Source organism: Zonotrichia albicollis, chromosome 9, assembly GCF_047830755.1.
Source record: "Zonotrichia albicollis isolate bZonAlb1 chromosome 9, bZonAlb1.hap1, whole genome shotgun sequence".
Classification (NCBI taxonomy): Eukaryota; Metazoa; Chordata; class Aves; order Passeriformes; family Passerellidae; genus Zonotrichia; species Zonotrichia albicollis.
In genome coordinates this window covers 18,393,632-18,416,011 of record NC_133827.1, presented here as the reverse complement: position 1 = coordinate 18,416,011, position 22,380 = coordinate 18,393,632, and the positions used below count along the sequence as shown (strand labels likewise).

The window sequence follows — 22,380 nt, the reverse complement described above, 5'->3', positions numbered from 1 at the left end:
ATTGGTTCAGCTGCAACTCTTTAGGGGATAAGATTACATTCTGTATCACCTTCATTTACCCATATTGTGTCCCCCTACACCAGTGTTAAAGCAGAATGTTGAATACTGTCCTGATGCCCCAGTGAGTGTGCCCTGGTGTGCCCTGTTCCTTTTATGGCCCAGCTGAAGGAGGTGATGAGTGCCCCCAACCAGCCCCAGCTGAAGGCTGCAGCACAATGCACTGCAGAGCTTTGAGGTGTAACCAGCCTGGCATTCTCAGGGTGCCTCCATTTGGCCCTTTAACCAGCCTTGTTTTCATGTTGGATTTGCATGCAACGAGCCACAGGTTCACTTTATTTATTCTGTCAGGGTCAGGCAGGTTTCCAGCCTGGGAACCAGAGCTGGAGCCCTTCTGCATCCCCCTTTGGTCTCGTCCTTTCTCTGAAGCAGGGGATGGAGTTCCAGTAATGCTCACACAAATAGCTGCTCTGTAATTGCCATCACTCCCCTGGTATGTTTTATTGGCAAACATGGAGTGTGTCTGAGGCCTGCTCTCCATGCCAAGAGGTTTTTTAAGATGTGCTGAGCACCTCTGTGCCTCACTGAGTTCAGCTGGCGTTGACAGCTCCAAATACCTTGCAAGAGTAAGCACTTGGCATCTAGGGCAAGTGAGACAATCAGCATTTTATGCATGTCAGGATGTGATCATGCTTGTTTTAATCCACTCTCCAGTAAGCTTCCTTGCAGAAAAACAGTTCTTGCACTTAATAAAGCCTGTGCCATCAACCAAACAGCAGCACAAGTGTAATTACAGCCTGTTTATGAGAAGGCTTTTGCATGAGAGAGTTATCTTTTGCTTTAGCCATGTTCGTAGCCTATTAAATTTTGGATGACTCAAAGAAGATTTTCTTTCTTGTTCATGTAAAACTGTGCCCCATCTCTTCATGCAGGTAATTGCATTATCTAGACACAAGGGCTGCTCACACATTTTGTCAGAGGGGCATTCCCAGTGCCAGGGCAGTGCCCCAGGGTGTCAGTGCAAGGCACAGATTTTATGGCATCACACTCACCTGAGCACTCCAGTCTTTTAGGATATTTCAATACAGTGCTCCCCACCATAAAGGGAACAAGGGTTGAGGTCTCTGTTAATGGGGTTTCCCCCTCTTTTCTGCTGACAAAGCACGTGTGATATTGGCAGAGGAGGAGGAAAGGAATGACTGAAGTGAAATTGTGAGGAGACAGAACCCTTCAATCCCAAATCATATAATCTGTCCCTAAAACAAGCATTTTATGTTGGACCACCACACAAAAGTGCTCTGCTGATGTTCCACACACCAAGTCTCTCTGTGTTAGCAACAGACCCCTGTGATGAGTGAAAAATAAACACATTTTTCAGTTCAGTTCTCCTTGGCACCAGAGAATCATTTGTATCATCTCACCACAGCAAGGCTGTGCTAGCATCCCTGGCTGTGTGTAGAGAGCATTTTGTTATTTATCACCTTAAAGTGTGTTCTTCTCTGGAGAACTGCTGCTTTTAATGATAGATTTTTGGTGTTGTGAATGTGAAATACATCACAGTTTCGGGTATCTTTTTAATTTTATGGATGGCGCAGCTTAAAACCAGGTACATCAAATAAAATAACTACTGCTGAGAATGAATAAAAGTTGGCAGGTATGGCAGTTTAAAATAGCCCTATTTTCACCCTAAATATAGCCTGGTTTAATTGAAATCAAGTGGTAGCTATGAGACAGCTGCTATATCAAAGACCAGTGACAGCCTGCTGAGGTTAAAAGAATACAGGCTGCCTGTGTCTCTGCTGAGATAAAGTGGCATCACAGAGAGCAGAGCAGCAGTTAGATTGATGAAAAGTTAAGTTTTTAAAGCACTGATTTGTGAAGCCCTTATGCAGTTTTATTTATAGTTTATTTGTCTCTGTCCTCCCAATACAGCAGGTTTCACTCTGAGAGCAGAAATGTGATGCAGGTCCCCAGCTGATTGAGCTGATTTAGCTCAGCTGGGAGGGAGCCACGGGTACAGAAAGCCAGGCAGGAGCAGCAATGGCAGAATTTGGACTTTTTTCCATGTGAGAGTTGCTGAGAAATGAGCTTCATGAGGTCAGCCCAAAACCAGCACAGGGTTTAGGGGAGAAGGGCACATTAAGGCACCATCTGATGCTTCCGTGTCAATAAATAAGTGATCTAACTGTGATACCCCATTCTAACAGCACCATGCACAGAAACACCAGAGACTTAATTCCAGCCAGGAGTTGTCTCCACAGTCACAGATGAAAAGTGGACATTTTTTAATATCCCACTGCTTTCAATATTCTCTAATTAACACGCACTTCTTTTAATTCTCATGTTTTCTGGTTATTATGATTTTTTTAGCCTCATATAGTCTAAAGCCCAATCTCTCAGACTTATCCTCCCTGGTAGCTACTGAAATTCTTTTTACTTGCTAGTACTTAATTAATATTTGCCATGTTCTTACTAAGGTAAGTCCATACTTTCTCATTATATGAAATTAAAAGTAGATGAGCTTAGTTCCCAAATAAGAGAAGCTTTAGAAAGATATAAACACCCTCACATATGGATTTTCTTTTGATTTTGATTCTCAAGAGAGCTCTTAAGACCTTCTACCAACCCTGTCAATCAAATAAATTGATGAACCATTGAGCCAGAGCTATGGCTACAACTCCTGCACAGCAAGTTCTGAGGTGAGCTCCTGATTCAGATTCATCTTTCCTCCCTTCCATGGGGTCTCTGCAAATACAAAAGACACCCACAGAAGGAAACTGAGAGTCTGAAAATTCAGGGAGAGAGGTCAGAGCCCAGGGCGGGCTCTGGCCATGGCCATGAGTGGCTCTGTAGGGAGAGCACACAACAGAGCTCCCACCCTGACCCTCTGAGCTTCCACCCTCTGTGCCTCAGCATCATTCCAGCCAAAAATGATATCTGGGGTAAACAGCAATGTGACATTCCCAGTGATGTTGAGTTTGAGCAAAGAGGTTCAGTCACCCCTGCTGACAAAGAGAATTTTGCAGTTTTACCTCTGCATTTGGCTATCTCAAGTTTTGTTTTTTGTACACAAAACCAGTGATTAAAAAGATGACATCAAAACTTTCAAATCCATAAGAACAGAACACTTAATCAAACCCCATAAACGGAGAAAAAGAGGACTTTCTCTGGCAGGCTGTGCTGCAGCTCTTGAAGAGTGAAGAGTACATTCATTATGCTTCTTTTTTGAAGGGAAGGATTTTCATCTTCTTTTCAATAGATAGCTTTGAACAGTTCATTTCACAAAACATTAGGAAGGAAAGATTTGGGGAAAATTGTATTTCTCTGCCTTAAAATTGAGTTATGGGCAGGGTGTTTGCCAGCTCATTTTTCTTGTTTGTGGGAAACAGACATTTGTGAGTTGTGGAAAATGAGCAATGGGAGGAGGGAAGAAATTGTCCAAGCCTATGTAAGAAGGTTAGATACCATACTGGTATAATTTATAAGGATTTACAGACACTGCTGTGCTTCCAGGCCCAAGAAGGCCCTTGTGGACAAAGTGCATGGTGTTTTTGCCTTGTGACCCATCAAACCCATGGCAGCCACTGCTGGGTCAGCTTTTGTCTGCCTTGAGGTCATGGGAGCAGCTTTTAAATGAGCAGCTCTAAATTCTGACACTGCCATTGGTGATTGAAGCTAAGCTCTCAGGCTGGTGCCAGGGACAGGGATGTTGGAGCTGCAGCTTGTATGAGCACAGGGTGTCACAGGGCCAGGCAGGTCTCACCTTTATTACAGGCAAGTTCCTCATGAGCTTCTTGTGTGTCTGGGTTTGAACAGCCAGGTGTCTGCTAAGGAAGGCAGGAGCCTCCCCTGAAGTGGAAAGTGTAAATCCCCTCCCACCAAATTGTTATAATTTTGAAATTAAAGGGCTCTCAGGCAAAGATGTGGGAATAAGGAATAACCGTACTTTATTAGGGAATAAAATTAAAATACAGTAATGCAAACCAACCCTGCCAGAGTGAGAGCAGTCCCTGCCCCCTGTGTGTCAGGGGGTGTCCCAGCCCCATCCATGGGGGCTCAGCCCTCCTGCAGTGCCAGCTGTGGCTCTGCTGCAGCAGGGATCCTGCACAAGGGGGGAGTTTTCCTCTGCAGCTCCAGGGCTGCTGCAGATGGGCCTGGGCTCCCTCTGGCCATGCAGGGCAGCAGAAAGCTGCTCCTCTGGCAATGCAGGGGGCAAAGGCTGCTGTGCTGTGCCAGGCTCAGATTGGATCCAGGTAGGAATTCTTGGCTCCTCCCCTGGGCGGAGCATCTCCCCATGGGATGCTGGGATTGGATCAGCCCTGCAGGGACACTCAGTGGCCATGGACAGCAGAGATCTCCTGGAGGGAGGGTTGGCTGTGGGAGAGATAAAGAAACAACTGCCCATGGACAGCAGAGAACTGCCCCAGCTCTGACAGGTGGGGATAGAATACAAACCCCCAGCTAAATCTTCCAACCCAGGACATTGTGCCAAGGGTCAGGAGGGAGTCTCCTGTTCCAGCAGGCTAGAGTCAGGAGGAACAGGCAGACCGAGACTTCAGAAAGCTCTCCCTTGTGACACTGGGTCAGGCTCCTTGTGAGCAGAGAGCTCTGGATGTGCTGGGATCCAGCACAAGCCCTTCCCTGGCTAAGCAAATCCCTGCTGTTTCTAAGAGGGTGATAAATTATTCTCAATGCTCAGTGAGCTTTACAGGTGACTTAGACTTGGTTACCTCAGACTTTATGGACCTTGTTAATGTTATAGAAACAAGAAAGCAGAAGAATTAAGCATTTGATTATGCAAGTTTGGGAGGACAGCAAGGATAATTTATGCTGCTTCATTGTAGGAGCTAGTCTTTCTTTTCTTAATATCTGAAAACATGAAAGAATAATTTCTTCTCTTATCAACTACATGTTCCATTAGGAAACCACTTTGTCTTTTTCATTTTGAGCAGCTATAGTTATGAAAGCACTCTGTGCCTAATTGGTTTAATAACAAATTCTCATACTAAAGATATATAGACTATATATATTGCATCAACAAATAATATTTGTTAGCTGCTGCACTGGAAGGAAGAGGAAACACAGTACTTTTAGGCCTCTCCTGTTTTTGCAAACTCATTTTGATAACCCACATTAACATTTCCAAATTTCTTTATAAAGGAAAGGATGCTCTTGTTTCACTGAAACTGAAAGAGTCTCAGGCTGTAATTAGTTTTATATTCACCTCATATTGGGAAGAAACAAACAGAGTCCTCTTTGGGGGAAGAAAAAAAAGGAATACTTTGTGAGCTGGCAGTCATTGAAAGGACTCAAAGCCACACAATCTGGCCCTGATTTTAGTCTCAAACCTCAATCTGTGTTCAAGTCTGTTGCAGGTGCAAACATCATTCACACCAGAACACTTTTCCTGGTTTATCTTTTCCTTTAACTCTGACAGGGGAAAAATAGGGGAGACTGGAAAAAGGAGTAGAACACAACAGCCACAAATAATCCAATATTTATTAATTTAATTTCACACTCACTATGCTGCAGAGTCCCCACTAGACTGTGGGGACAATAATCTAAGAAGGTTATTGGCTTGACAATGGTAACATCAGAGCTAAAAGACAGGTCTGACAGCTTTCTAAAAGTGAATGTGGGTCCTTCCTTCTCCCTCTATTTCTCTACTCAATATAGATTAAAGTGACCTCTGGAGATAAACTCTACTGAACCCCCCCAAGTAGTTCTGCATTGTAGTTTTTATTTGTACAGTATGTGAAAGAAGAGCTCAGATCAAATTCCTGGCCTTTCAGAAAAGTTTTCTCTTCCTTAAAAAAAAAAGGAAAGAAAAAGAAAAAAGGGTATTTTATTTTAAAGCCAAAGCCTCTTTCATGGTCCCATGATCTCATGAGTTCTTTGGCTGGCCTGTGACCTTTCAACCTTGCACTACATGTTTCTTTTCTAAATTAGCTAGTGTTGAGACATCAATGGAGGAATATCAATGTTATTATTATAAAAGGCATCATTCTCTCCCAAAAATGTCAGTGTGAGTGAGTCATTGCACCTAACTGCTCAGCTTTTGTGAGGCAGCAAGGAAGATTTGAAAGTGTGCTCCAGGGTCCCCCAGTCCACCAACCTCTATTTAAAATGCTTTAAAAAGCCATGTCCCTGGCATCTGCTGCAATAGAGGCAGGGGAATGAAGCTTTGCTCCTTTAGCCACAGAGGGAAAGTCCTTCCTAACACAAAATTGTGTATGTGGTGTGAAAATACATAACTATCACAGGCAATTTCTCTTTATGGCTGTGCTCAAAAGCAGCACTGTAAAAACACACCAAGTAACCAACTGAACACCTGTGGAAAGGAACTGAGTGTCCTGGTGAGTTCTGTCATTTCTAACACCCCATGTCTCTGCATCTCCTTGTATTCATTCTCTCTGGCATCTAGCAGGTTGAGGAAATTAAATCAGATTAAGAGCTCTATTTTTAATCTTAAGAAGATGGGTTTGTGTTGTCTGGCATTTTGAAGAAATCCAGCACTGGGTTTCAGTGCAGTGCTGAGCAAAGAAACAGTAACATTCCATCAGGATGTTTAATTAAAGGTTCCTAATCTGAGCCAGGATGAGCTGCTGCACCTGCACTGCCATCACTGCTGAGGGCCTGGTCCTGGAGCACCTTTGAGATGACACAGCCACAGCAGCTGCATTCACTGTCTTTGTGCTACAAAATGCACAGGATGAAAACCACACTGGCCCAAATCCATTCCAGCTGTTCCTCTGCTCGTGTGCAGCTACATCAGCAGTGAAGCTGGCACACACTACAAATGTGTGTCACCTGGTTATTATCTCACTACCAGTGCATGGGAAGGACACAGCTCCAAACTGCAGGTCAGATTTTCTCCCCTGTGTGTGGAAAGCTGCCCAGCATTTGCTGAGCTGTCCTGCCAGCTACCTGTGCTGAGCCAGGCTTACCTGCTCTGACACCAGCTGCAGTTTATGGAGTGGGAGAGCCTCTGCTCCGAGCTGGAGGTGTTGGGTGCTTTTAGTCCAGCCCTGTCCATGTTTCCTCACAGTCAGTTTCCCTAAAAAAACAGGTTATGTTGTACCTAACTGAATGTGAGGGGGGAAAAAATACAACCTTGAGCAGAACTCAAGGTGATTTTATTAATTCACTGAAGTGCTTTATTCTGTGGTGTTTAATGTAGCAACAGCTGAGGATAAAGTGCCAGCTCAGAAGTTCCATTAGGGATGCCAGATGCCCATGTTTTGACTCTACACTTTTTATTTTCTTCACTTTCCAGTCTCCCCTATTTTCCCCTGTCAGAGTTAAACCAGAAAAAGCTTACAATATAATAACCTTGCATCCATAGTGTTCTGGTGTGACTGATGTTTGCACCTTCAGCAGACTTGATCACAGATTCAGGTTTGAGACTAAAATGAGGGCCAGATTTTGTGGCTTTGAGTCCTTTCAATGACTGCCAGCTCACAAAGTATTCTTTTTTTTTTCTTCCCTCAAAGAGGACTCTGTTTGTTTCTTCCCAATATGAGGTGAATATAAACCTTAGTTATTAGAGGCTGATTGAGTTTCCAAGTGAAACAAGAGCATCCTTTTCTTTATAAAGAAATTTGGAAATGTTAATGTGGGTTATCAAAATGAGCTTTTCTTCTCAACTTTTTCTTCTCAAAGAAGTCTGGGCTGCTTTTCCCACACCCATTTGCCTTGGAGCAGTGCTCAGGAACAGGTGTTGAGCTGGAATTCCCTGAGAGTGTTCCTGCTCGTGTTGAGCTGGCATTCCCAGGAACAGAGAGTGTTCCTGCTCCTGTTTTCCTCAGCCAGTGCCACAGACAGGTGACAATGAGAATGAGGGGGGATTTTTACCTGATAAATCTCTTTCAAAACCAGTTAGGTTCAGGATATAACTTCTTGAAGTATAAGAGGAAGTCTTCTGATTGCAGCTTTTGTAGGAAGTGGGAAGGAATCTTCTGTACATCGCCATAGGGGCATGCTGAAATGACACATTTCTCATCTAGTTTTGGGGGCCATTTTGAGCCATTTCATACTATCAAAGTCTGGTATTTTCTGGGGTCCCCTGTGGCAGGAAGGAATGAATCTGACTCTATGTTCTTAGAAGGCTAATTTATTATTTTATTATATTATATTATATAAAAGGATGCTATACTAAAATTATACTAAAGAATACAGAAAGGATACTTAAAGGAGGCTAAAAGATAATAATGAAAAACTCATTACTCTTTCCAGAGTCCAACACAGCCTGACCATAATTGGTCATTAAGTCAAAATAATTCCCATGAAACCAGTCAAACAATCACATGCACATGTTGGATAAACAATCTCCAACCACATTCCAAGCAGCAAAACACAGGAGAAGCAAATGAGATAATATTGTTTTCTTTTTTCTCTGAGGCTTCTCCAGGAGAAGAATCCTGGGCAAAGAGGGTTTTTCAGAAAATATGATGGTGACAATCAAAGCTCTCCTTATCAAACATAAATCACATTCAAGTGCCATGCCCATATTCTTTGTTCATTGATGTCTATGTTTTCGAGAGTGGGAAAAGCTTTACTGACATTTCCCAGAAAGGATGAAATGTACTTCCTGGGGCAGACCCAATTCACAGCAGTTTCTCTAACAAGTTTATGGCATTTATTTTATTTTTTGGCCTTTAAGACTTCTTTCTGCTGGGAAATCTCTGACTCTTATATAATACAAGTACAGTCTAGCAGGGTGGAGTCATTAAGCAATACATTCCTTTAAGTCGCTGCTATAAAATTGTGTGGTTCAATTCAAAAAACAGCACAGAGTGGCAATTACCTGCATTAGTCCGTTTCTCTGACTGAAATTACTTAGTTGTTCCTAACATTCCTAGTGCTACCCACACTGGGGAAATGAAAATTCCATTTGAAGGGAATCTGTCTGTTCCACCAAAGGTCAAAGAGCAGCTTGGCCAGCCCTGGCATACACTGCTGCACTTGTGCTCTGTGCAGCCCCTCTTCCTCTGCTCCCCACAGCCAGAATTGGGATTTTCATTGCCCTGGGGCCTCAGTCTGGCTCCCTCAAGACCTGGGAAGAATCCCCAGTTCTGTACATCAACGCTATCCCTGATTAATTAATCCGAGCACACAAATCCCAAAATGTCTTGGTATTTTGGTGTCTTACAAAGTCAACTGAGATCAAGCTGGATTTATGGATGCCCCAGCAATTTGAAGGGATTGATCTGATATTTTTGGTGATCAAAACAACCAGGCACGTGCTGTTTGTGCACGTCAGGAAAGCTTCCTGGGGGAATGTGAGCAGAGGGGAGGAGGAGATGTCACATTTCCACTGGAGGGAGAGCCAGTGAAGAAGTAAGAAGCTGCAGACAGCAAGGTGTAATCTAGTAAATCCTCTGAATAACTTAATTAGATTTGATTCAGCAAAACACATGTCCAGCTTCTGCTGAACACCAGCCAGTGTTGGGGGGGCAGGGGCTTTCATGAATCCTGCAGGAAACAGCTTCTGCAGGGATTAAAGGAACTGGGCACAAGAGGCACTGAGATAGTCCTGCTTTGATGAAGATTTTTAATCTAAAGGTGCCAGGTTTGCTGATGCTGCCAGAGAATCAAAAGTATCATGGAACTGGCTAAGGGGAAGGGCAGAGGGTTTCATTCCATGAGGCTGGGAGGAGTGAGGAAGCTGTAGCCCAGTCAGGCTTTGCCCATCTCTTTTCCTTCCTCTCTCCCCACTCTGTGTGAATTTTGCACTTGACACATAGGGGAAAAAAAGTAGAAACTCCACTGAATTCAAGGGAGAACACCCTGTTCTTTTGTGGGGCATCAAAGATACAGGGCAATTTTGAAAAAATCTCTGTTTTTTCCTGTTTAGGTTTTGCTGTCAGACTCCAGGTTGCTGTAACTCAGCATAGGTCCATTTTGGAGCCAGCTGGAAGCCTGGTGGGCGTAATTGCATTGCTGCCTGTACAGTTCTTGACTTGCATCAAGGTGAAAAAGAGAGGCGGGTCCACTGCATTGCAAAAGTTTTGGAAAGTGCTAGAGAAACAAAGACATCGCTGTGAAAACAGAGGTTGTAGAAAGCCTCTCTGTTCATTTCTTGTTTGTTAAGGGTAGCTTTCCCCACTCGTGCCAGATGATTTGGCTCTTCTTCATCCTTCTTGCTTCATAATGCTTGGGTCAGCTTTTCAGTGGGCAGTGCTTTTTGTCGGGACTGTCAAGAGGTGATCTCCAGAGCAGGATGGATTTTCTGTCTTCCCCTGGCTATCTTGCTGCCTGGCTGTGTGCTTTTTGCCTCCTCTGCATTTTGTCTACTCATCTTTGTGTTTTACTCTGCCTTCTCGTATCTTTCCCAGTTCTAGCTCTTTTTAACTGTTTTTGGACAATCTTTTGTTTACTTTTTGCCAAGTTCCATTCTTTTAGCTGAGGATGTTCAGAGACTGGATCTGGTCCTCAGATATAGACAATCCAATTTACAATGGATGCCAAAAATACATTTTCATCATGACACTTTGAAGATGTTTATTTCAATTTACTTAAAATGTGCCTAGGTCAAACCCTGCATGTGTATAAAACTTAACAGCAAAATGAGACATGACTCATTGTCAGTGTCATATTTTCTGGAAAAATCCCTTTGCCAGGATTTCTTCTCCTGGGAAACTGAGAAGCCTCAGAGAAAAATGAAAACAATGTTTGCTTCTCCTGTGTTTTGCTGCTTTGGAATGTGGTTAGAGATTGTTTATCCAACATGTGCATATTTGATTGGTTTCATGTGAATTGTTTTTACTTAATGACTAACCACAGTCAGGCTGTGTCAGGACTCTGGAGAGTTTTTTATTAGTATCTTGTTAAGCCTTCTGTAAGTATCTTTATTCTTTAGTATAGTTTTAGTGTAGTAGAATAGAATAGAATAGAATAGAATAGAATAATAAATTAGCCTTCTAAGAACATGGAGTCAGATTCTCAATTCCTCCTCTGTCCGAGGGACCCCAAAAATACCACACCTCACCATTTAAGATTTGTTTGCTCAGGACTGGATCCGGCACAGACTTGCAGCTATCTTTTCTCTTGAATAGCTCGTATCAGCTTGGGTTCATTTTAAATTTGTCTACTTATTAAGCTCCTCATTATGATAGTATGTGAGCATCCCAAATGCAGGTGGCTAGGTAAGAAGCACCCTTTGTGTTTAGAGTTAAGTGACCTGCTGGTGGTCTCCTGATGGCTGTTTGCAGCAGAGCATGTAGCTCAGCTGTAGCTGTGAGAAGAGGCTGGGAGCCAGCAGTGTGGCTGTGCTGGGCTGGAGTTTGGTGTCTCAGCAGGGAACAGCAGCCAGCGAGCTGTGCTCTCCCAGCAGCAGCAACGTGACCCCAGCCCTGACGCATGCACCATCACCCAGAGGGGGAACTGAGGGGTATGGGAAGAAGGGAAATACTCTGGGGGAACTGAGGTGTATGGGAAAAAGGGAAGTAGTCTGGCCTGTGAAATGATCTATAGCTCAGGTGATGGCTCCAAGGGCAGAACCCAAGGGCTGAAGTCCCCAATGAGCTGCTGTGTGAGTGCTCAGAGCTTTGTGCTGCAACCTTGGGGTGCAGGCACAGCTCACAGGGAGCTTCCCCAAAGTCACTACAGGCAGAGCTGAAAGCAAGCACTCCGTATACATTGGCAATAAGTATCCAATCCCTGGCTTTGAGAAGGAAAAGAGGAAATTGGGAACTATTTTGGTCTCCTGTGTCACCCACCCCAAGTCATTCTGTGCAGCCAAACCAGATAAAAGGTTTATGACTCTGCCTTTCTTCTCTATCAAGTACTTTGTCTCTTTGGAGTTTGCATTCCTGGAGTTCATTCCCCTCAACAGACTCAAGTGAGACTGTTGTTTGTTACCCGTGTGTCTGCAAGTGTTTGGTTTTCACTCTGGTTTTCCAAGAGGAGGAACAATGTAGGTACAGATTCCTCTGCTGCTTGTTTTCTGCCCTTGTTGTATTCGGATTAGTTAGATGAGACCTCTGACATGGGTCTTCAAGTGAGATGTTCAAAGCCTGGGGAGAGGAAAGGGCCATGGCTATAAAATTAAAATAAATCCCCAGGAATACAGGCTGAAATAACCTCGTGCCACATAACCTACTTGGAATCTCTTATGTGCGCAGTACTTTTGCATTTACAAAAGCGTTTTCATTTAAAAACAGAGTAAGTCAGGCTTCTCCAAGGCAGATTTTTCCCCCACATATCTCCAGTAACAACAGTATTTTACATTCCAGAAAGCTCCCAAAGCAAGCTCCAAGCTGAGGTGTATTTTGGGACTCTGTGAGCCTCGGGTTTCTGAACTGTGCATCACTGAGAGATGATGCCAGAGGCCAAAAGGCACAGTGTCATCTGTGAGAGAATTCAGATTTGGACTGTATGGGTGTATCTGACTCAAAGCTGTTAACTTTTGGTAGTACTGATGTGTCACCTCAGTCATGATCTTCATTACAAAATTCTCCCTGTCTTTGCAAGGATTTTCCCTGTCCTTTCCATCTGCTTTGTCGTATCTCATAGATGAATCTAATTAGGAAGATTTAAGAGGAAATCATGGGGTAATTTCATAGAAAAGCAACTTTTCCCTACTGCCCCCCTTCCACTCCCCGTGGCTCCTACTTTGCAGTCACTTCTCCCATCCCTCAGAACAAGCAGTTCTGAAGCAACGGGATGAACAATACCAGTTTCCCGTGTAGTTTTGCACATCTGGGTGGCTGACTAGTCCAAAAGCTACAATCTCTGATAAAATTTGCTGCGTTTTGGGGGGGGCACAGTGATGGTGTTTATGTGTGGGGTTTTTGCTATGTTGTAAGGTTTAAGCCCACACAAGTGCTCCAGCCGAGGCATGGGCAGACTCCCTCCCCTTTTTTCAGAGAACAACTGTTCTCCAAAGGCTCGGGAGCGATCGCTGGGTCTTCTGTCTGTCAGGAAACAAGTCAGACGGTGGCCAAAACCCTGCGGGCGCATTTGGGGAAGCACACGAGCATTGCCTGACACACAGGTGATCACACACGCCTCAGTTCCGTGGCAAGCAGCTCAAAACGCGGCAGGCAGAGCTGCACAGCACCAGGCTCAGGAGCTGGCAGGCTGCTGTATGAAGTAAACTCCAAAGCTGAGAATCTGCCGTAGACAATTGCCTCTCTTCCCGCATCTGCTCTTAAAGGGGCACTTTCAGTCTGCCCAGGACCTTGCTGGGACTCTCCGGCTCTCAGCTGAGCCGCTTTCTCCTCGCCGGTCCAAGTGTGCAATGGTTTCAGTCTCCTGCGCGGCCGTCTCCCAGCCGCCGGGGGAACTCCGGCTCCTCAGGCTCAGCCCCGGGGCCCCGCCGCAGACAAAGAACGAACGGGGGTTCCGAGCGCGCTGTCCTTGCCGAAGGACGGGGAGCGGCCCCGCGGCTGAGCGCGCCCCGCCGGTCGGGGCTGCTCGGTGATGCTCAGGGCCGCTCGCCGATGCTCGGGGCCGCTCCGGCCGCGCTCCGGCGGCTCCGGGCGCTGCGCAGCGCCCGCGGCGGGGGCGCGGGGCGGGGCGGGGGCTGCCGCGGGATTGGCGCGGGCCGCGTGATGCCACGTCCGGCGGGGGAAGCCCTGCCCGCCCGGAGCCGCCCCGCCGCCGCTCGGCGCGCAGGTGGAGCGGTGCCGGCACAACCCAGCCCAGCCCAGCCCAGCCCGGCCCGGCCCCGCCGCCGGAGCAGCCCCGCAGCCCGCCCCGCGCCCCGCCCCGCCGCGCTCCGCCCGGCCCGGCGGCGCCGCAGCCGGCAGCATCGCGGCGGGACTGCCCGGGGATGCAGCCGCGCTAAGAACAAAAGCCCTCAGCGCGCTCTCGCTCCGGGGCTTTGAAGCGGCGCGGCCGAACTTGGATCTCTGCTCCCCCCTCGGCCGAGCCGCGGCGGCGTCCGGGGCTGAACTCGGCGGCGCCTTCTCCCCTCACGCCGCGGGCAGCCGGGGCTCGCCCGCCCGCCGCCCTCGCCCGCCCGTCCCGCCGGGGCTGCCCGCGGAGGGGCCGCACCCCGCGCCGCGGGACCTTGGCTTTGCCCTTCGCTCGGCAGGTGGCGGGGCCAGCGGAGAAGGATGCGTGTCTTCCCGTGGGGATTTTGGCTGCTGTGTGTCGCCTCCGCCCCGGCTCGCGGTGACAGCGGCAGCAAGGCGAGGAGCTGCGCCGAGGTCCGGCAGCTGTATGGAGCCAAGGGCTTCAGCCTCAGCGGCGTGCCCCAGGCCGAGATCTCCGGTGAGTGCCGCGGGGCCGCTGCCAGCCGGGGGATGCCGGGCACGGCTCGGGAGCCGCGGGCGGGAGCGCTCCGCTCGCCGCCCCACGCTGGAGTTTGGCTCGGGCCGTGGGCGGCAGAACTCGGAGCGGAGCGGGCTCCCCAGAGCCAGGCGGGCTCCCCTGGCCCCTCTCGGCACCGCCGGGAGCCTGCCCGCGCTCAGAGGGTCTCTGCCGGCGGTGGGGATGCGAACGGAACTGTGAGAGCGGGGGGTGGTCGCATCAAGTGTTCGGCGGTGGCTCTTTCTTTTTTCTCATTGTCTCGTTGCTTCTGTTCTGAGTACAAGTGAAACGGGTTTCAGGGTTTTGATTCGGAAATCAGGATAATCGGAATGTAATGGGTTTTGGTGTCTGAGCTGGAAAACGCCAAGAGGTTGTGAGAGAGGAATTGATTTATTTAAATCTTCTTCTGGGTGGGAAGCAAACGCGTAAATGGTATTTGCCACTTACTAAAAATGAAGCAGGAGTAAAATGACTGTGTCAAACGTGGAGTGCAGAGGAAACCCGTGCAACCTACATTAGAGCTTGTCCTCTTGCCTTCATTCCGGCTTTGGATGAATCTTGGTTATTTCCTCCTCTTTGTAGAAACAACTGAAATAGCAAAGAATATTCAAGGTCTGGTTTGTGTTGGGTTTGGATTTGATTTTTTTTTTTCTCTGAAGGCTTGGGGAAAATATGCTGATGCACTGTAGGGCTTTTTTAAATTCTCATCAAAGTTTTGATACACCAACTTGTGACCCATATCCAAGAGCCTTCTCTTCACTTGTGGGGAGCTTCCTCCTTCAGACAAAGCATAAAACATGCAGGCGTACGTGCCAGAGCCAACCCACAGGGACACCCCAGTAAAACTGCAGTTTGTACTGCACATCTAAGCTACACAATGCCTTATGTTGAATATTTCATCAGGTAATTTTTCAGAGAAACCAATTTGTTGTCTGACCAATGAATGGAGAAGGCTGAACTATATATATGCCTCATAAATGTGAATAAATTAATACCTTCTTTGTCAGCTTACAACTGAGAGTAAATTTCCAAAGTAAAACGAGCAGCCCTCAAAGTTAAACAGTGGGGAGTTTCAGAATCATTTGAACATCACTATTAATGGAATAGCACTTGAGCTGAGCAAGAAAGCGGCTTTTTATGAGTTTGCATCTAATTATTGCAGATGTGAATACATTAGCTGTCGTGTTTCAAGTGGGAAGTTCTTGGAAGGCTGAGTGTTTACAAACAGTGCTGGAGGTGGCTGCAGCCTGCACACGGGATAGTACTACGGGCAGCAGCTGCGCTACCAGGAGTGTGATTGCAGGTCAGCAGCCAGCTAAACACCTTGTACCTGCGAATTGCTGAGTTCCAGGAGTGTCAGGACACAGATTTCCAGGATCCAGGAGCTCTGATTCCTGCCTGGTGTTGGTACAAGCATGCACTGGTGGTCTCAAGGCACAGTGGTTAAAACTGGAGTATCGAACCAGGCGCCTCTGACTGTGTCTGTAGACAGAGAAACTCTCTAGATAAATGCCATGAAAACTTGAGGAGTACTGCATGGAAAGTAATTTGAAGAAGGTCCCACACGTAAACCTGCTGCTGCTGCCATTAGCCTGGTGTATAAAACAGCTGCCAGACTTGATGATTTTCATTGGTAATTACCTCCTGACCCATGCACGATCAGGAACGCGCTTCTGTGTCGCTGTATCACTTGCCCAGTACAGTTAAAACATCAGTGAGTACAGATATAACCTTAGAAACTCCTGACAAAGCACTGTGTTGTGTATCCTCTGTGCTTCTTAGCAGCTGTGCAGGCTAGTGCAAAGGCTGGTGCCAGTTTTGCTGTCTCCAAGAAGAGGAGTCTCAAGAGCCCCCTTGCAGTATCCCCACACGTACCAAGTACAGGATCATGCAGTTGATAATTCTACATGTGCTCGTTGCTTCAGGCTGGTTTCAGTGGCAGCAGTTCAGCTTGCTGACCATGGGGGTTGGCACCTGCATGGAGCCTTGCCAGGTGATACCGCTGACACCTGTGAATGCATCCCTGGGCACACACCTGAGGAGGGGCAGGGGTCTTTTGCCATGTCTCAAGTGAAAGGAGAGGAAAGGACTTAGGTTGTGCCAGGGCAAGTTCAGATCACATATTGAAATGAAATGTTCACAGAAAGAGTAGCCATGCATTAGGGTGAGGTGGTGGAGTCACTCAGAGCTGTGGATAAGGGGTTGTTTTGGGGGATCAGGGGTTGTTTTGGTAGTGACTGGATAAAATTATATTGAAGAGTTCTTCCAACTTTCGTGATTCTGCGATTGGGGAACTTTTGGCAAAGTTAAGAGATGTTGATGAAGTGAGTTCACTGTTGTCTCCAGCTGAACCTGTGCTGAGCATTCCTGATAGTGGCCTTCTCCATGTTTTAAGAGCTACCCCATGAACCATGTTTTTATTTTATTTCTGAGCTGTCTGGAGACAAAAGCCCTTTCCTTTGTCCCTCTCCTCGCTGTTCCTTCCCTCCATTGCTTGCCCTGAAGCAAATTAATTTCTTAGCCCTGTGTTCTTGTCCCCAAAGTGGTGCTGACCTTGCTCCTGCCTGCCTGTCCCTGGCCCCAGGCAGTGCTTGGTGTGTGCTGGTGTCACAGCAGCCCAGCCCAGGAGCCAAAGCCCACAGTGCACCCAGAGCTGCCCTGCAGAAGGAGTTCAGCGAGCTCCCACAGGCAGGCTCTGACTCACACTGACATTGGCTGTGTTTGTGTTGGGTTTAGAACACTTACTGCACGCTTTACACCTTCTAATCTGTATTCTTAGTTATGATTTAAGGGGATTATGAATAACCTAGTGTCTCTACAGCTCACCAGAAGGTAGTCCCTGCTTGTGGCTGCACGGATCAGAAGAGTCACACAGTTATTAGCTGGCTAATAGATAAGCATCTGATGCAGGGATAGACTCTTGGCTTACCAGATTTCTCATGAACCACCTAGACAGGGTTTCCTGGTTTTTTGCTAATGTTGTACAATGCCTTTAACATGTCTAAGCACTTTAAATGTGTCAGGTGCTGTTATTAAGTGTGTTTAGGGAATACACAAGGTGTTATATCTCAGTACTTTGAAGTCAATGGCAAAATTCCCAAACATGAAAGCAGTGTCTGCTTGTGTTAGCAATCCTGACAGACAGCATGCACCCAGAGTCCTAGGTGAAGATCTGCCTACCAGAAAGTTTCTAATGCTGGGGAAAAGCCCCCAAACTTGAGTTTGGGAAAGTTACACCACTTGCTCCCATGAGATGTACTACTAACTGATCAGAGCTTTCCTGCGTGCTGGGGAGTGGTCCCACTCTCCTTTTTGATGACCCACACACCCTTTCTGTGATTGCTACAAAATAAAGGAAACCAGTTTGAGAACTTCCAGTTTTTCTGTTTCCTCTTCACTTTTCTGGAGGCAGCAGCTGTTCCTGCTGCCTCATGTTCCTGCTGAACTGTCTCATGTTCCACCATCACCCCACTGGGGGTCTCTGCTCCAGGGGTGCTTCTCAGTGCCTGTGTTAGGGACTGGTTACGTCAGGCGCACAGTGTGGCTTGTGATGGAAGAGAGTGAGCCTACACCACCACAAAATATTGCCCTGCGGGGGGATATCCAGATTTCCCTGACTGATGGGAGGTCTTGGGGTTACTGGTGTTGGATGGGTGACTGCTCCCCAGTGTCTGGAGCAGAGGTAGTTCCCTCACGGACTGGAGAAGAGCTTAGGGTTCTGATTTCATATGAATGTGCTTGGCCTTTGTTCTCTGTTTGGTTTGTACTTCTGCTTTGGTTTGTTTATTCCTGAGACTAATTAGACATGGCTTGCTGTTAGGTTGATCTTATTGACATGGGCAGTGGGTGCAGGGCAGCCAAAGAAGAGGAGGGTACAGAAAAATCCAGCTGGACTTTGCCAGGCTGCCCATCCAGTCACACATCCCACGCAGATCCTTCCCTGGCTCCCCAGCTGAAAGGAGTCAGAACAATTGTTTTAACCTTTTAGTCCTTTTAGGCTGTGTAATTAGGTTTTCTGATGAAAACATTGTCAAGTGTATGTGTTTGAGCCCTTTAGAGAAGTGTTATCTAAGTAGAGAACAGGTCTGGCAACCAGCTGGGACTTGATCTGGCTCTTGGAAGGGGGTAATGGAACCTCATCTCTTGGAGGATATTTCAGCTGCTGGCTCTTCCAAAGTGGGACAAGCCTACATCTATGGTTTGGAACATAAAATCTGGGGCTTCTCCTTTCCCAAGGAAAGAGCTGTACCCATGACTAAAAGGGGCACTCCAGCTCTTTTTGAGGTGTTCATCCCATTTGGGTTGTATTTCCTCAGGGCAGAGGGATTTCTCAGGATCAGCTCCACGAAGGACTTCCAGATACAACAGCATCCTCCTGTGAATGAGCTGAATTCCTTCGGGTCAGATCAGAACGGCCTTTGTAGCCTGCTGGCTTTAGAGTGCTATTTCTGATGAGGCAAAACACAGGGAACTGTGCCTTCTCCTCCATCTGGGAGGGACTGTCAGGGGAGGCAGTGAGCAGTGCCCAGAGTGAGCTGGGTGCTGTGTGCACCCTGTACTGGTGCTGCTCGGGCAGGGGATCCGTGCATTGGGATCCCCACATAGAGCCTGTACGCTTGGATCTCTGTATATTGGGATCCATCCCTGCACAGAGTCTGTACATTGGGATCCCTGTGCTGTACATTGGGATCCATCCCTGCACAGAGCGCTGCACATCGGGATCCCTGCACAGAGCCTGTACATGGGGACTGCTGTGCATTGGGTCCATCCCTGCACAGAGCTCTCTGTACATTGGGATCCATCCCTACACAGAGCCTGTGTGTTGGGATTGCTGTACATTGGGATCCCCGCACAGAGCCTGTACTTTGGGGTTCTATTCCTGCACAGAGCGCTGTACATTGGGATGGATCCCTGCACTGTACACTGGGATCCCCGCACAGAGTGCTGTACATTGGGATTGCTGGACATTGGGATCCCTGCACAGAGCCTGTGCACTGGGATTGCTGTACATTGGGATCACCATACATTGGGATCCCCGCACAGAACACTGTACATTGGGATCCCTGTGCGGCGCATTGGGATCGCTGTACACTGGGCTCCCTGCACAAAGCCTGCACATTGGGATCACTGTGCCTTGGGATCGCTGTACACTGGGATCCCCGCACAGAGCCTGTGCATTGGGATCGCTGTACATTGGGATCCCTGTGCTGTGCATTGGGATCGCTGTACACTGGGATCCCCACATGGAGCCTGTGCATTGGGATTGCTGTGCATTAGGATCGCTGTACACTGAGATCCCCGCACAGAGCCTGTGCATTGGGATCGCTGTGCATTGGGATCCCCGCATGGAGCCTGTAAATTGGGATCGCTGTGCACTGGGATCCCTGCGCTGCACACCGGGATCCCCGCACGGAGCACTGCACACTGGGATCTCTGTGCATTGGGATCTCTGTACATTGGGATCGCTGTGCATTGTGATCCCTGCGCTGCACACCGGGTTCCCCGCACGGAGCGCTGCCCTCTAGCGGCATTCCCGGCCCGGGATGCTCCTGCCGGCACCCGCACATTGCTGAGCACTGCTGGTGTTATTTTTAAGAGAATCTGCTCTTCTGTCGCTGTGAGATGGATGACTAAGCTCTCCACCACGTAATTATCCTTATCAGCTGTGTCTGAAAAAAAACCCTCTATTTCAACAGCTTCTTTTGTTGGTGAAGCAAAAGCCTGCTATTTCTTTTTCCAGAGAATTTGCATGGATGTATCGCTGGAGACACCCACCAGCACCACTGTGTGAAGCTCAGAGCTCACCTCATCTCTCCTTTTCCTGTTCCTGCCCTAAAAATGTCCTGTTTTATTTAAGAACACGTGTCAGTCAGTGTCTGGGTTCTCTGCATGGGCCTGATAGGAGTTGTGTGGCTTTTGGCAGAGATTATAAAACAGCTGGTTTGATGTTCTAGTGCTTTCAGTAGCATTGTCTCACATGGAGGGGACCAGATAGATATATTCCTCTGGGTGATTTCAATGATTAAGTGTGCTTTGACTTAGCCAAAGGCAGGGTGGGAGCTGGTAACTTCCTTATCAAAAATGTGTATTTAAAGCCAGAGGTTTTCCCTTGTAGGTCACAACAATGATAAGTGGAAACAGAGAAACAGAGTCCCTGGAGCACCTGCCCATGAGCAGCAGCTGATCACAGGCTCTGTGCCCAACCCACCAGTGCCCCCTGGGCTGGGGAGGGGGGTTGAGGATCATCTATTTTTATTGTAGCATCAGATTGCATTAGGCACAGTGTGGCAGGGGAAGGCAGGGTGAAAGGATGGCTCCAGCCTCAGAGAGCTGTTGGTCTGAGCAATGTCCTGGCCCTGCTGTCTGCAGTGGTCTCAGCACTGTGCTGCAGTTCTGCTCTCTGGCAGCAGCTCCTGTTCCTCCCCTTGTCCTGGGGGCTGGGGATGTGAGGAGCAGGGTGGCTGGGGCAGTGACTGACAGCTGTCACTGGCACAAGGAGAAATTCTGTGTTTGCTTCCAGCATTCAACTGAGAATTTCAGGGGAAGACCAGGGAAATAGACATCTCAATTCTGTGGAAACCCACAGGCTTCCTTGGGGAGAACAGCTTTAATTTCTGTTTGCTGCCCAGGTCCCTGCTGAATGCTGCATGTTTCTGTATATTGGGTTTCTCTCTTTGCCCCATGGGATGCTGCTGTGTACATGCAGCAGGCAGGTGCCCCAGGGAGGGGATATTGTCAAAACAGCAGGCTGCTGTGGCTCTGCTGGCTCTGCCCAGCTCCTGTGGCAGGGCAGGTGCTGCCTCCACACTGTGCTGCTTTCCCCAGGGTGCTGAGTGCTCCTGGTGCTCCTGCTCAGGGGAGCCCTAACAAAGGCCCTGCACAGAGCTGCCTTCAGTGAGCTGTCCTGTCCTATCCTGTCCTGCCCTGTCCTGGTGGAAGCACATCCAGCCCCACAGCAGCAGGGCTGGGCTCTGCCTGCCCTGGCACAGCACGGGGGCCTCTCCTGTCCCTGCAATGCCCTGTCCTGCAGAGGGCACAGAGCAAACCCAGAGTCACCTCCTTGGCTTTTCCCCTGCAGGTGTGACGGTGTTCACAGGGGTTCTTGGATGAGGGAAGAGACAAGGATCTGACTCCATGTTTCAGAAGGCTTGATTTATTATTTTATGGTATATATTACATTAAATCTATACTGAAAGAATAGAAGAAAAGGTTTCATCAGAAGGCGAGCTAAGAATAGAATAGAAAGGAAAGAATGATAACAAAGCATCTGCCTTGGACAGAGAGTCTGAGCCAGCTGCCTGTGATTGGCCATTAATTAGAAACAACCACATGAGACCAATCCCAGATGCACCTGTTGCATTCCACAGCAGCAGATAACCATTGTTTACATTTTGTTCCTGAGGCCTCCCAGCTTCTCAGGAGGAAAAATCCTAAGGAAAGGCTTTTCCATAAAAGATGTCTGTGACACTGCAGGAGCTGCTGCTCAGAGTGTTAATTCAGAAAGGGACTGGATGTGCTAATTCTGGTTGGGTGGCAGGAAAGTCACCATCAAGTGCTCTCCTCAGCTTTCACCTGCCCCTTCTGAACTGCTGCATGGATCGAGTCTTTCTCAAAATCCTAAATCACTCCTTTCTACCTCTGTCAGTTAAGCAAGATTTGGGCCTTCTTTTTCAGTTTTCCTCCAATACTGACTCCCAGGCACAGCTGTGGGAAGGAAGGAGAGGTTGGGTGGGCAGCTGGTGGGACAGACACCACCTGCATGGGTGGTGGCTTGGAGCAATCCATAGCAATCCCTTCATCTTTAAATCTACCTGGGAAAAGTGACACTTCTGTTTTGCTGTCTGTGTTACTGATGGCTGTGAAGGTAACTCTGCCCCAAGGGGAGAGACCCAGGGAGGGCAGATCCTGAAACTTGCAGGAACCCTCATAGCAGCTGCCTGAAGTGTTGTGTAGTTTGTTTGTTTGTTATTCCACCGTGTTTTGTAGTTTGTTTGCACAACACTGCTGTAGCTGCCATTGTGTTTGAAAATTTCCCCTCAAAGTTACAAAAATAGATAAAATTCAAAACTCAGTGAAAGCAGAAAATTCCCTCCATTCTGTTAGCTGTGAAAGACAGACCCCCTC

The 22,380-nt window shown here is 47.7% G+C and overlaps 1 protein-coding gene across 1 annotated transcript in view; it reads left to right on the top strand.

Annotated features, from left to right (window-relative positions):
• The first annotated feature begins 13,560 nt into the window (after positions 1–13,560).
• GPC1 (glypican 1) overlaps positions 13,561–22,380 on the top strand; it is a 207,509-nt gene continuing 198,689 nt past the window's right edge. Inside the window, exon 1 of the mRNA XM_005490961.4 lies at positions 13,561–14,217. Within this exon, the coding sequence (XP_005491018.2) occupies positions 14,061–14,217 (157 nt within the window). The 5' untranslated portion in view covers positions 13,561–14,060. The remainder of the gene's footprint in view (positions 14,218–22,380) is intronic.